General features: G+C 47.5%; 1 protein-coding gene across 1 annotated transcript in view; it reads right to left on the minus strand.

Annotated features, from left to right (window-relative positions):
• Dennd5a (DENN domain containing 5A) overlaps positions 1-13,810 on the minus strand; it is a 67,015-nt gene that overhangs the window by 4,674 nt on the left and 48,531 nt on the right. The window contains 9 exon segments of the mRNA XM_051149379.1: positions 18-136; positions 705-850; positions 1,964-2,085; positions 6,550-6,678; positions 7,096-7,162; positions 9,524-9,608; positions 13,043-13,080; positions 13,083-13,131; positions 13,133-13,195. Coding sequence (XP_051005336.1) covers positions 18-136; positions 705-850; positions 1,964-2,085; positions 6,550-6,678; positions 7,096-7,162; positions 9,524-9,608; positions 13,043-13,080; positions 13,083-13,131; positions 13,133-13,195 — 818 coding nt within the window.

Raw genomic sequence — 13,810 nt, forward strand, 5'->3', positions numbered from 1 at the left:
ACACGCGGGCCGCTCACCTGTAGGCGTGTCCTGTGATCTCATTCCTGACCATCACACACTCCACCAGCCACTTGGCATACAGCCCGGAATTATCATGGCCGATCTGGGCAGTGGTGAGCTTCCCCAGGTTCTGGCACTGAGGGAGTAAAGATGAGGAGCCAGGTCAGACAAGCAGGAGCAAAGAGTGGCAATCCTTGTTGGCACAGATCTGACTGGCTGCCTGCCACTGGCTTAGCCTCTGTAGGAGCACAGCTCATAGCTCCACCTACTGCCAGGTCTGGTAGCCCAGCACTGTCTCCTAGACAGCTCATGGCTGAGAAAGAAGACCAGTGTCTGCAGTCAAGCCACTCCAAGTTGGTCCTGAGGCTTAACAAATACCTGTGTGTAACAGCTGGGGGTGGGGTGGGGGGAGAACTCTTGAGGAAGTCTCCACTCCACCCAATCTCTGTATATGCCCTAGAACAAGGAAGTATATGAGTTTTGACAAATAAACTCCTTCCAGCCAATGACTATGGACAAGGTGCAGACTCTTCTAAATGAGTCAGCTCTGGTCCTGGCCTCAGATTATCTCAGAACAGTGCTATGCTGACACACAAGGCTGTGAATCAAAGCCTCCATGAAGTCCTGCAGAAAACTTCCACAGCAGCTGTTACAAACTTGAGTCCCCACAGAGCCCTGGGTTGGGACCCCCAGATATCACATACCTCAAAAGTCATCTCTAGCACATTCCTGGGGATCTGCAGGATCTGTGTTTCACCCAGTTCTCCAGATATGCAGATCCATGGGTTGGCGGTGAACATGGAGCCCCCCAGCTTCTTGCTTGGCACGATCAAAATGTGGTACGGAATCACTGTTTAGAGAAGCCACAGAGGCGCTGGTGGGGCGGGGCTCTCTCACACCCGATGGGAGGGGCTGCTGCTCCAGGCACCCTAGAATGGCTGCAGCTCCTGCTGTACTGTTGTCAGCAGAGCTCCTGGCTGCTTCACTTTTATATCGGCCTTGCTCTCACTCTTCTCAGGGTTACCACACAAAACAAACAAACAAAACAAAACAAAACAAGCCTATCTGCCGGCTCAGCTTTAAATGTAACCAGCTCCTAACTGAGTTCCATCTCAGTGTACCCATGAACCAGTCACTGACAGTGACCTTAGCAGTCTGCGTGGCTGCCACCTCTCTTCTGCAGGGCATGAGAGGAAAAGTTTGCCCTGGGTCTCTAGCTCTAGTTCAGCACTACTCCAGCTGAGCGCACAGCGTACGGCCCTAGTGTCTGAGGAGTGGGTGGCAGCTGGAGCAAACCCAAAGGCTACCAAATGAGGAAAGGATCTTGGCACCACAGAAATATGAGGCTCAAAGACCTTAGAGTATTTTGAACCATCCTCCTCTGAAAGGAGGTGAGTGAGGCCCACCACAGGGACAAGCTCTGCTCACAGAAATATGTTATGGGCAGGGCTGGGCTGGCCTCAGTGACCTACTGTCACATGGAATTCTTTCTGTTACTTCAGGAAGAAATCTCTCTGGGGCTACTCCAAATCTGTGATGCCGAGGCACCTCTCAGGTAAAATAAAGGGAGGAGACTTTACAAGTATGCAGAGCAGAAGGCCACACGAGCAGTGCATGGAACAACACTGACTAACATAACAACCAAAGGACGAGGACAGAAGGTTCAGAGAAAACAGCCATGGAGAAGGAGCTGTTCCTTCTTACTTCTATGGGAGCACACAGCCAGCAATACTAAGGAGGCCAGGCATGGAGGTGTAACCCAGCATAGAGGCGGAGGGGGAGGACTGCCATGAGTTTGTTTGATGCCAGTCTTGGCTAAATAGTAATACTCTTCCCAAAAATTTAAAAAAAAAAAATGGGGGGGGGGTGATGGTGGAAATAAAGTATAAAGGAGACAGCAAGCCTGGGTGGGCTCGTGAAGCCTGGCTGCAGCAGGCCAGGGGAGCAGAGCAGAGCTACGCACGGATGGTTGTGAAGACATTGGTGAAGCAGAAGTAGTCCACCGCATTGAAGGAGAGCAGGTGATAGAGGAACTGCTCTTTCTCATCATCGCAGCGCAGGAAGGCGTAACGCTTGTACAGCTTCCTGTCAGGCAGGAGGCAAGACGTCAGCACATTAGTCCCCAGCCGAGGGGAGAGGAGAGAAGCTAACCGCGCCCGCGTCCACAGCAGATGGGTAAGGAAAACATGAGATCACAGGTCCTTCCAAGTCGCATGCTGGTGTTACTATACTGTCACATGGACAAGTCATGGGAGCTCCTCTTCTGAAGCAAGGACTGGACTGGCAGTCCATCAGAGAGAAAGCAGACACTCAGGTTCTGGTCAGGCTGCTGTCCCAGTGTTTGGCCGTGAGTAGCACTGGCAGGAGGCCTGCAGTGCCAGATCTTTCCCAGACCATGTCCCAGGCCTTCCGAAGTGCTGAGAACTAAGTCAGAACCCTGCTCCTACTCAGACCGGCTGACAAGGGTCAGAACACCAAAGGCCGACTCCTTTGCCTAGCTGCCTGTACTAAAACCACCAGCAGCTAGGGAGATTATAAAGCACCCTACCCACAGGTCCTAAGGGGAGTACCTGCCCTCAAATAGACTCTACTAAGTGACAGAATGATCGGGAAATGCCAAGCTGTAGGGCTACATATAGTGAGTTACTAGATGAAATGCTCTTCCTGGGAACTTAAGAACAGTGAGCTTCAATAGTCCTGCAATGTTTTCTAGATCAAGGGGGTCCAGAAGGCAGCACAAACGCAGACAGATGCTCTAAATCACAGGAAAAAGGATGTGTGGAAATTAGAGTGGTTAGACTTGACAGCCCTGAAATGATCAGGTAGCGACAGGGCTGGAAAGTCAGGCTAGCATGAAATAAAGAAAGGCCTTACATCCTCAGGCTAAAGACTTGCAATTAGCTTTGTTAAATTATGGGTTTCTGCATTTTGCCCTAGAAATAAAGGGAGAAGTATGGCCAATTTTAGTAAGTTTAGTTAGCAAGGTGGGAGGTTGAAAGGAGAATAATGACTAAAATAAAGCAGAGCAGCAAAAAAGCAAGAAGACAGCAAAGGGAGGAGCTGGGACTCAGCCGCACAGGGTGGGGGAGAGCCGGGAAGGGGTGAAGGCGTTCAGAGAAAACAGCAGCAACATCGCAACCCTGAAGAGGAAGTTAGCCACATGCTGTGCGCCTGCTTCTGTTCTCTCTAAGCCACTGCTAGGTCTGAATGCAAACACATGCAGGGCTGGGGAGCAGCAGAGCATCAGGGGTGGGAGTCACCTCCAAGTGAGACGTGACAAAGAAATGGCCTGTGTAGAGGCTAGAGGACTGCTGATGCCAACATCCCTCAAGAGCCGGGAGAGAAAGAGATCAGGAGGCAGGGTGGCTACATGGCTCAGTGAGTGAAAGGGCCTGTTGGCAAGTCTGAAGACCCGAGTTCATCCTGAGGCCCACATGGTGAAAGGACAGAACTCACACCAAAAGTTGTCCCCCCCACCCCTGCTTCTCTCTCACACGTACACGGGTGAGCGGCAGGCAGACAGGGGAGGGGGGTATGCACACACACACACAGTGAATACTGTAATTTTTTTAATAGAAAAAGAGCAGAAGAGTGTAAGCTAATTAACTGTACCTATACAAAATCACACAGCAGTTTCAAGGTAAAGAAAGCATTATACAGCTCCAGTCACCATGGTAAGGGGAGCACATACAGCTCCAGTCACCAGGGTAAGGGGAGCACCATACAGCTCCAGGTCACCATGGTAAGGGGAGCACCATACAGCACAGTCACCAGGGTAAGGGGAGCACCATACAGCACAGTCACATGGGTAAGGGGAGCACCATACAGCTCCAGTCACCAGGGTAAGGGAGCACCATACAGCTCCAGTCACCAGGGTAAGGGGAGCACCATACAGCTTCCAGTCACCATGGTAAGGGGAGAACATACAGCTCCAGTCACCAGGGTAAGGGGAGCACCATACAGCTCCAGTCACCAGGGTAAGGGAGCACCATAACAGCTCCAGTCACCATGGTAATGGGAGCACCATACAGCTCCAGTCACCATGGTAAGGGGAGCACCATACAGCTCCAGTCACCATGGTAAGGGGAGCACCATAGCACTCCAGTCACCATGGTAAGGGGAGCACCATACAGCACCAGTCACCAGGGTAAGGGAGCACCATACAGCTCCAGTCACCATGGTAAGGGGAGCACCATACAGCTCCAGTCACCATGGGTAAGGGGAGCACCATACAGCTCCAGTCACCAGGGTAAGGGGAGCACCATACAGCTCCAGTCACCATGGTAAGGGGAGCACCATACAGCTCCAGTCACCAGGGTAAGGGGAGCACCATACAGCTCCAGTCACCATGGTAAGGGGAGCACCATACAGCTCCAGTCACCAGGTAAGGGGAGCACCATACAGCACCAGTCACCAGGGTAAGGGGAGCACCATACAGCACCAGTCACCATGGTAAGGGAGCACCATACAGCACCAGTCACCAGGGTAAGGGAGCACCATACAGCACCAGTCACCAGGTAAGGGGAGCACCATACAGCTCCAGTCACCAGGTAAGGGGAGCACCATACAGCCAGTCACCAGGGTAAGGGGAGCACCATACAGCACAGTCACAGGGTAGGGGGAGCACCATACAGCACCAGTCACCAGGGTAAGGGGAGCACCATACAGCACCAGTCACCATGGTAAGGGGAGCACATACAGCACCAGTCACTCAGGGTAAGGAGAGCACCATACAGCACCAGTCATCATGATAAGGGGAGCACATACAGCTCCAGTCACCAGGGTAAGGGGAGCACCATACAGCTCCAGTCACCATGGTAAGGGAGCACCATACAGCTCCAGTCACCAGGGTAAGGGGAGCACCATACAGCACCAGTCACCAGGGTAAGGGGAGCACCATACAGCTCCAGTCACCATGGTAAGAGGGAGGCACCATACAGCTCCAGTCACCAGGGTAAGGGAGCACCATACAGCACCAGTCACCAGGGTAGGGGAGCACCATACAGCACCAGTCACCAGGGTAAGGGGAGCACCTACAGCACCAGTTACCAGGGTAAGGGAGCACCATACAGCTCCAGTCACCAGGTAAGGGGAGCACCATACAGCTCCAGTCACCAGGGTAAGGGGAGCACCATACAGCTCCAGTCACCAGGGTAAGGGGAGCACCATACAGCACCAGTCACCATGGTAAGGGGAGCACCATACAGCTCCAGTCACCATGGTAAGGGGAACACCATACAGCACCAGTCACCATGGTAAGGGGAGCACCATACAGCACCAGTCACCAGGGTAAGGGGAGCACCATACAGCTCCAGTCACCATGGTAAGGGGAGCACCATACAGCTCCAGTCACCATGGTAAGGGGAGCACCATACAGCTCCAGTCACCAGGGTAAGGGAGCACCATACAGCACCAGTCAGATAAGGGAGCACCATACAGCTCCAGTCACATGGTAAGGGAGCACCATACAGCACCAGTCACCAGGGTAAGGGAGCACCATAAGCCTCCCAGTCCCAATGGTAAGGGGAGGCACCATACAGCACCAGTCACCAGTGTAAGGAGAGCACCATCACAGCACCAGTATCATGATAAGGGAACACCGTTCAGCTCCAGTCACCAGGTGGTTAAGGGGAGCACCCATCAGCTCCAATAAACCATGAGAAGGTCAAGGAGATCTGGACTCACAACAAGTGAGCTCTTTTGTTTCTCTAGAGTTTGTAGCTTAATGAACTTTGTGAATAAGGGTCATCCACCTTCTCAGTCTACAAGCTGGCTGAAATGCCAAAGGCTAAAGACCAATCTTATCAATACTGATTCTTGCAAAGCTGTTCTGTTCCTGCCTGAGAAGCCAGGGACTCATTTTACAGACAAAGGTTGATTCCTTGTAAATACTAAGCAACATGCTCAGCGCTAGGACAGGGACACAGTCGGCGCTTCAATGTAAGCAAACAAGTAAGCAGCACACGATTAGATTAATGTAGCACGAAGTGGTAAAGGAAAAAACAACAATCTATGTGCAAAGCAAATGCCTGCCTGGGGGACAAATGGTCCAGGAGTCCAAGAAAACCCTGGTAAAGGACACTTCTCTCTGAGTCCTACAGGAATTGGCAGATGAAGAGAGGATGAGAAAAGAGCCGCACAGGTGAACAAGGAACTGCTGACACCTGAAAAGGAGGAACATATGGCAGTAAACTGAGGTACAGGGTGGAGGAGACTATGGGTTGGCCCTGGCTCAAAAGAGGTAAGGAGTTTCCTTTAATTCTCCAACTCTTTGCTTCTCAGGACAGGAAAGAAGCAGAAGAAATGCTTCCTGGCCAAAAGGTACCAGGAAGGAGAGGAGCACCCCTAATTTTAGGCACAGGCTGAAAGGAAAGAGAAGCAGAAAGCAGAAGCATGCCTCCACAGCTGGAGGGAAGAGAAGGGACACTGGGAACCCTGCAGGACTTTGTCACTGGATGTCACTGTAGTAACATGTTCAATTTGCTCTCCTCATCCCCAATTTCCAGTCTCCCTGGCAATGCTGGAGCCCAGTTCTACTCCAAGCCTTACTTGGTGAGCTCGTGGTCTGAAAGAAGCTGCTTCAGGTGTCTAGAGAGTAGCTTCTTCTCCATGGACAGCCGCACCCATGCTCTGGCCTTTCCCACATCGGTCTTGATTTCCCCAATATTCTGGATGTGCCTAAGGGAAAAAGCATAGGGTGGGGTGGGAAATGAATCACTGTCATAGCCTCACCTGTAAGCCAAAGAAGCCAGGCAAGATGCCAGCCCTATCCCACCCTGGGAGAGATTCTCTCACTCTTCCATGTGGCTTTGCAGATAGATTTCTCATAATTTAGGAGAAAGAACAGATAGTATATATTTCAATAAGCCAGGCTACTCTAAGCCCTGGAGTTGTGAGATACTTTGCTGTGCTCTTTCTCCTGATATAGCTTTCCAAGTTGACAGAAAACCACCTTTTAATATACTATACAGAGACCAACAGGAAAGACTTCCTAGTTAGCTCAGTCGAAATGCCTTAACTGTCAGGGAGATCTTGCGGATTGGGTTTCAAACGCAGACAACAACTGAGACAACTTATGAATGAGGAGGGACGGACCTCATATCCTGAGTTAGGGAGATCCTCAGGGGGGACATGACAGCGCTGGCATCAGACTTTCTCCGTTCTGAATCAGAAGTATTCCTGGAACAACAAAGATGGTCATCTCCAAAGAGATCTGGGTATCCCAACTGGTACCGACTCTCTCACATGTTAATCACACCCCACAGCACAGTTTGTTCCATCATGAATACCTAAACAGTCATTCACAAATATTAAGTTGCCAGTTAGAGACCAGATTTTATGCTTTTGTACATTATTTTATTCTTGAATAATCTGTAAAATAAGCCAAAGAGGGGTACACAGTCTAAGCACTTAGAAGGGTTGACTTTGGCAAAGTTTACTTTTGTGGTAGAAGAAACTTGAGGCCAGATCTGACGCCTAATTCTCCGGTATACTACATGGTGAGCCAGGGGCACAGTAGTGCCGGCTGGAGCTACCATTCGCTTCCAATTCCGTCTTCAAAGAGGTCCTCCAGAAAGGAGGACCAACATCTTGGATTTCGTGCCAGACCCTATGTTTAAAGCTTTAGTATTTTCATCACCGAAGCTACTCAGAGTATTTTGTTGTAGTTAATCCCTTAGCAGTAACTGCCATAGCCTTCCTGAGAAGACTCTAGGAGTGCACACACTCACCAAGTATACCAAATCCCCCTTGTTGGCTACTTCAGGAATGCCTGTCCTTGGTCTTCAGGCAATTACCTACTCACATCCAGTGATAGTTCAAGGGCATGAAGTTGATGTCTACTTTATAAAATTCCATTTAAACTCACCTTTACCATTAAAAATAGGTAATCACGTGTGGCGTCGCACACCTTAAGCCTAGCACTGGTTAGACAGAGGCAATGGAGCACAGTGAGTTAAAGCCAGCTGGTTTACATAGAAAGTTCCAGGGCTACACAGGACCTTGGTTTTAAAAAGAAAAAGAAGAAGAAGAAGGAGAAGGAGAAGAAGAAGACGGCCAAGGAACGTAAACTCCCTCTGGCAGACAGGAAGAAGAGATGGATAAGAGAAGTTGAAGGTCAGAGGTAAAGGACACAGTGTATGTATGGGAAGGGACACCTCTGATGGCATGAAGAACCCTAGGTGAGTACATAAGAGGTCTGTGTCTAACCCAGACATTTTAATTAATGTATTTTCTTTTTCTTTAATGTACTGCATGATCTTACATCAATCCTGGTCCTTTTGAGACTTCAGTTTTGAGACTTCTTATAAAGAGGCTGGGTTGGACGGTCCCTGGAGTCCCTACAGCCTTCGGGTTATGTCTTTGGTTTTGCTTTTGTTTTGTGAGGTGGGGGACATAAAGAAAGGGCTCAGCAGTTAAAGCATTGGCTGCTCTTCTAGAGGACCAGAGGTTTAATTCCAGCATCCACATGTTGGCTCACCACTGCCTTCAACTCCAGCTCCAGGAGACGATGCCCTGGGCTCCATGCTCATGTCAGAGAAATGAAAGATAGAGAGGGAGAGAAACAGACAGACAGAGAGAAGAAAGGAAAGGCAAGAAAGAAGAAAGAAAAGAGCCAGCTTCTTGCAAACACCAGGACAATAGTAAAACTCAACTTCACTTTTCTAGTTTTAATTACAGCCCATATTTTAAACCAAAATAGGATGCTTAACGTTTACTGATCAAAAGGGTCTAGAAACAGATAACAAACAAAAGCAAACAGACAAGAACATCGCTGTGGTCCAGGTGATGCTTTGTGTTTCAGCAAGCCTGGTGGCTCCATGCTTTTGGTTTTTTTTTTAAAGATTTATTTTAAAGCAGGGCATGGTGGCACGCACCTTTAATCCCAATATTTAGGAGGCAGAAGAAGATGGATCGCTATGAGTTCGAGGCCAGCTTGCTCTACAAAGCAAGCCCAGGACAGTCAAGGCTAACATAGAGAGGCCTTGTCTCAAAAAAAAAAAAAAAAAAAAAAAAAAAGATTTCTTTTATCTTTATTTGTGAGTGGGCACCGTGTTTGAGTACCCATGGAGACCAGAGGAATTTGATGTCCTGAAGCTTGAGTTACAGGTGGTTGCGATCCACCCAACATGGGCGCTGGGAACTAAACTCTGGTCCTCTGTGAGAACCAATGAACACATTGTTTTTAATAAAAGATTTTATCTTTCTTTAATATGAATCAAATGCCTTGCCTGCATGTGTTTTTGCACTGTATTTGTTCCTGGCAAAACACAGTGTAGGGTCCCCTGGAACTGGAGCAATAAATGCTGGGAAACCAACCCAAGTCCTCTGGAAGAGTAGCAAGTGCTCTTATCCACTAAGCCATCTCTTTCCAAGTCCACAACACTCTTTTAAAAGAGGGAGAAAAAAAAACATTCAAAGCGAAAGCTTCATTGGGCTGGACAGGGGGTTCGTGATGCTCACTTCAGTGAGGGATGAGAAGTGAGCTGAGACATTCTCTGCACGAGTGAACAGACCGCCTTACCTGAGGTACTGAGGCTTCCCGATGTGAGCTTTCTCTGCCGATTTTCCTGATAATGTAACAGATGAGACCACAAAGCTGATTTCCCCTGGAAGCAATGAGAAGATGAAACAGTTATTACGATATTCAACATGCAAGCACCAATTTTTGCTAAAAATATTAATGCTATGTCTTGTTTCCAATTCCCTCCAATACACAATGTACATAAACATGTCCTCTACTAAAATCCAGGAGAAACAGAATGAAGATAACAAAAAGCTGAATGGTTCCCAACTATAGAATACAAGGAAATATGTACAAAAGGGCACAGTAAGGACCCATGAAAGGAAAGTAAAAGACAACCTCTAAATGCTCTGGTGGAGAAAGGTCAGCCCTATAGAAACATATACCTAGACTATAAGAATCTATATAATGACTTCTAAATCCCCTATTATATTTAAAGGCATCTTGTCCTTAGTTGCAGCCTGGGATAAATAAGTCAGGCTAGCCTCGAACTCACAAAGATCCTCCTGTCTCTGCCTACTAAATGTTGGGATTAAATTATGTGCCACCATGCCCAGCTCCAATCTTGGTTTTTTGGTTTGGTTTGGTTTGGTTTTTCGAGACAGGGTTTCTCTATGTAACAGAGCTCTGGCTGTCCCAGATTCGATTTGTAGACCAAGCTGGCCTTGAACTCACAGAGATCCACCTGCCTCTGCCTCCCAAGAACTGAGATTAAAGATGTGTATCCCCTAGCCTGGCTCTCCAATCTTGTTTTTTAAGACAGGGTCTCTCATTGGCCTGTAGTTCATCAAGTACTGGCTGTCCAGTGAGCCCCAGGGATCTACCTGTCTCCTCCTCCCCAACAGTAGAATTATAAACATTCACCATCATTAGCTTTTTCTTTATATATTTTAAGAGTTATTTATTTATTATGTGTACAGTGCTCTGCCTGCATGACAGGAAAGACCATTAGATCAAATTATAGATGGTTGTGAGGCACCATGTGGGTGCTGGAAATTGAACTCAGGACCTCTGGAAGAGCAGTTAATGCTCTTTACCACTGAGCCATCTCTCCAGCCCTCCCTGCAATGTAAGTCCTAGAGACAGGACTCAGGTCCCCATGCTTGTACGGTAAGCATCATACCAACTGATCCATCCTCCCGGCCTCTACAACTATCAAAGATGATAAATATTTCAGTTTCATAATCATGTTCTATGTGATTATTAAAATATAGTATGCATTATATTAGCAACATAATTTATAATAATCTTACAAAATATTTCAGTTTTACATTTAATGGAAATAATAATAATGATGATAGATGCTATTGTTAAATTTCAAAGCTGGGTCAATCAGCTGAGGTGCCTATTTAACATAACAAAGTGCACCTGGAAGCTGGGTGGCTGACACCTTTAATCCCAGCACTCAGGGATGTACAGGCAGGTAGATCTCTATGAGTTTGAAGCCAGCCTGGTCTACAAAGTGAGTCTAGGACAGCCAAGGCTACACAGAGAAAACCTGAGGGGAGGGGGAGGGAGAACGTGCCTGCCTCCAGGTTCTCCCAGCATCCCCCAGTCCCTACCTGCCACGGGACAAGTTGGCATATCCTGCCCTCTACCCTGAGGCTAGTTTGTACTCTCCCCAGAGGCTCTTCCCTATATGATCCAGACATTTTGGTTACCTACTTTCTCTGTGTTCTCTCTCACTCTGCCCTTGTGTCTCTCTCTGTCTTTGTCTTTGTCTGTCCCTCCCTCCCTCCTCTCTCTTCCTTTCTGCTTCTCTGTCACCCTGTCTGCATGACAACTTCCCTGGCCTCCTTCTCTATGACCAGTGAACCCACCTGAGACTTATACCAATTCACCCTGCATTTATTTACTTTTTAACCTGGTCTGATCTGGCCTATACTTGCATCACTGGTGGAGAAGAAACCTATTAGCTCTCATACCTCAGTGCTTGCTAATAATAAAGCACTATGTTAAATGTCTAGAATATAGTATCTTAGTGCTGGGCTGTGGCTCAGTTGGTAGAGTGGTTGGCTAACAAATACCAAGCCCTGAGCCCAATCCCAGTGCCACATAAACCCCTGTGTAACAGCCCATGCTTGTAATTTCAACACTCCAGGGGTGGAGCCAGGATCAGAAATTTAAGGACAGCAAGAGCTACATAGAGAGACCCTGTCTCAAGAAAATAAAAATGAACAACACCTGAGGTCTCCACATGTACACATACATATACACATATGAATCCTACACATGAGCCATGGATGGTATCTTGAAGGATGATTATAAAGACATGACAGTTTGTAGGTGGCAAACTGAACTTAGTCCTAGTAGGCAGCAGTCTGCTCCCTGACCTCAGACTTCCAGGTGCTATTGGACTTGTGCCTTGGCAGAAAGGAAAATAGCTGTGTCACCAGCTACAAGTACAACTTCTGACTTCGCAAATGCCAGGGTTCTAGTGTACTGACTTGAAGTTTATCTAATCCTTGCAGTTACAAATAGCCTGCCTTCTCGTAGATTCCATCTTCAGTGGTAAATCAAGGCAGTGATGGGCTACACAGTGAGCTCAGGGCCGATCTACTCTAATAGCTGTGTGGTAAAGGAGCTTGCCACCAAGACTAAGGGGACCTGAGTTCAATCCTTTTGTAGAATAAAGAAAGAGAGAGAGAGAGAAAGGAATCCTACAAATTGTCCACTGACCTTTTCCTACCCCTTTCTCTCTCACACACAAGCCCTCACCCCTAAATAAATTAATCAAAAAAAAAAAATCTTTGAGTAGAGCCAGGTGTGGTGGTGCACGCCCTCTGTTCTACCTCCAGACACATGCCAATAGGAAAGGATTTATCAGGTGGACCTGCAACTTACCCCCAAGAAAGATGCCATTTTGTTTGTTTTAACTTGGTTTTGTTTGCTTGTTTGTTTTGTTTTGTTGATTCTGTTGTTTTTTCAAGACAGGGTTTCTCCATGTAGCCCCTGGCTACCCTGGAGTCACTTTGTAGACCAAGCTGGCTTCGAACTCACAGTGATCTGCCTGCCTCTGCTCTCGAGTGCTGGAATTAAAGGCGTGTGCCATCATGCCCAGCTTAATTAGTTTTTCAAGACAGGGCTTCTCTGTGCAGCCCTGGCTGTCCTGGACTCACTCTGTAGATCAAGCTGGTCTCCAACTCACAGATCTTCCTATCTCTGCCTCAGGGCTGGGTTAAAGGTATGTGCCACCACCTCTTGGCAAAAGATGTCATTTTTAAAGGTAGGTTTAAAAACACAGATGTATAAACCTTATCTATTTTTAAGGGGGGAAAAGCCGAACTCACATTTGTTTAACTGTTGACACCCTGCATATCAGATATTTACATTATGGTTCATAGCAGCAGCAAAACTACAGTTATGAAATAACAGTGAAAATGTGTATAGCTGAGGGGGAGGAGGGGGGAGCGCATCACCACAACATGAGGAACTGTATTAAGGTCACAGCATTAGGAAGGTGGACAACCACTGGTATGGGGGAGACTAGTAAGTGAAACCAAAGGCTAGAACCATTACCTGTTTCACTTGTAGCCCATGGCTCCAGATTCTTTCAGAAGGTCACAGAGGCTGGCAATCAAGGTGTTCTCTTCCACACCAGTGATGTTCAACCTCCCCGTGCCCCAGCTCCACAGCCTCTCGACCCATCTTCTCAACCAGCATCCTCTTGGTCTAAGAATGGGTAAGGACAGATCCCCACAGTGAGTAGAACAGCACGTAAGCGCAGAGGACTGTGGCAGCCTACATGGCACGGTGCTGGGCTGGAAGGACAAGACGAGGGAAGCCCCAGGGACAGTGTATTTACAGCCATGTAGGTCAGGGTACGGGGAGTGCAAGCTTTCCAAATTCGGTTAAGAAGGAGGTAAAAACAACAGCCATCAGCATGTGACCCTAGCAGGGGACTCATTACTCTAGTTCAAATCTTTGCCTTTCTGAGATGAAAAGAGTTGAATAAAATCCTTTGCTCATGCCCACCTCTGATATTCCCTTTAAACACTTAAACAAATGTACTGAACAAATCGTCAAACACACATATAACCTAGAAATAAATCTGAAATAACTCTCTCGAAAAAACAAAAACAAAAACAAATCTGAAATAACTAAAGGAAACAAGGAAGTTATTGAGGATAAAGTTCAGGTAAAGTCTGCAAATACTTTACTGCACATTTTGTAACAACAACAGCAATGTCAATGATACTTGAGGAACATGAAATCTTTCCAGAAATGTATCAACAATGTTCCTGATAGCAGGAAAGGTAACAGCATATTGGAAAACCACAAGTGTTT

Source organism: Acomys russatus, chromosome 7 (assembly GCF_903995435.1).
Source record: "Acomys russatus chromosome 7, mAcoRus1.1, whole genome shotgun sequence".
Lineage (NCBI taxonomy): Eukaryota > Metazoa > Chordata > Mammalia > Rodentia > Muridae > Acomys > Acomys russatus.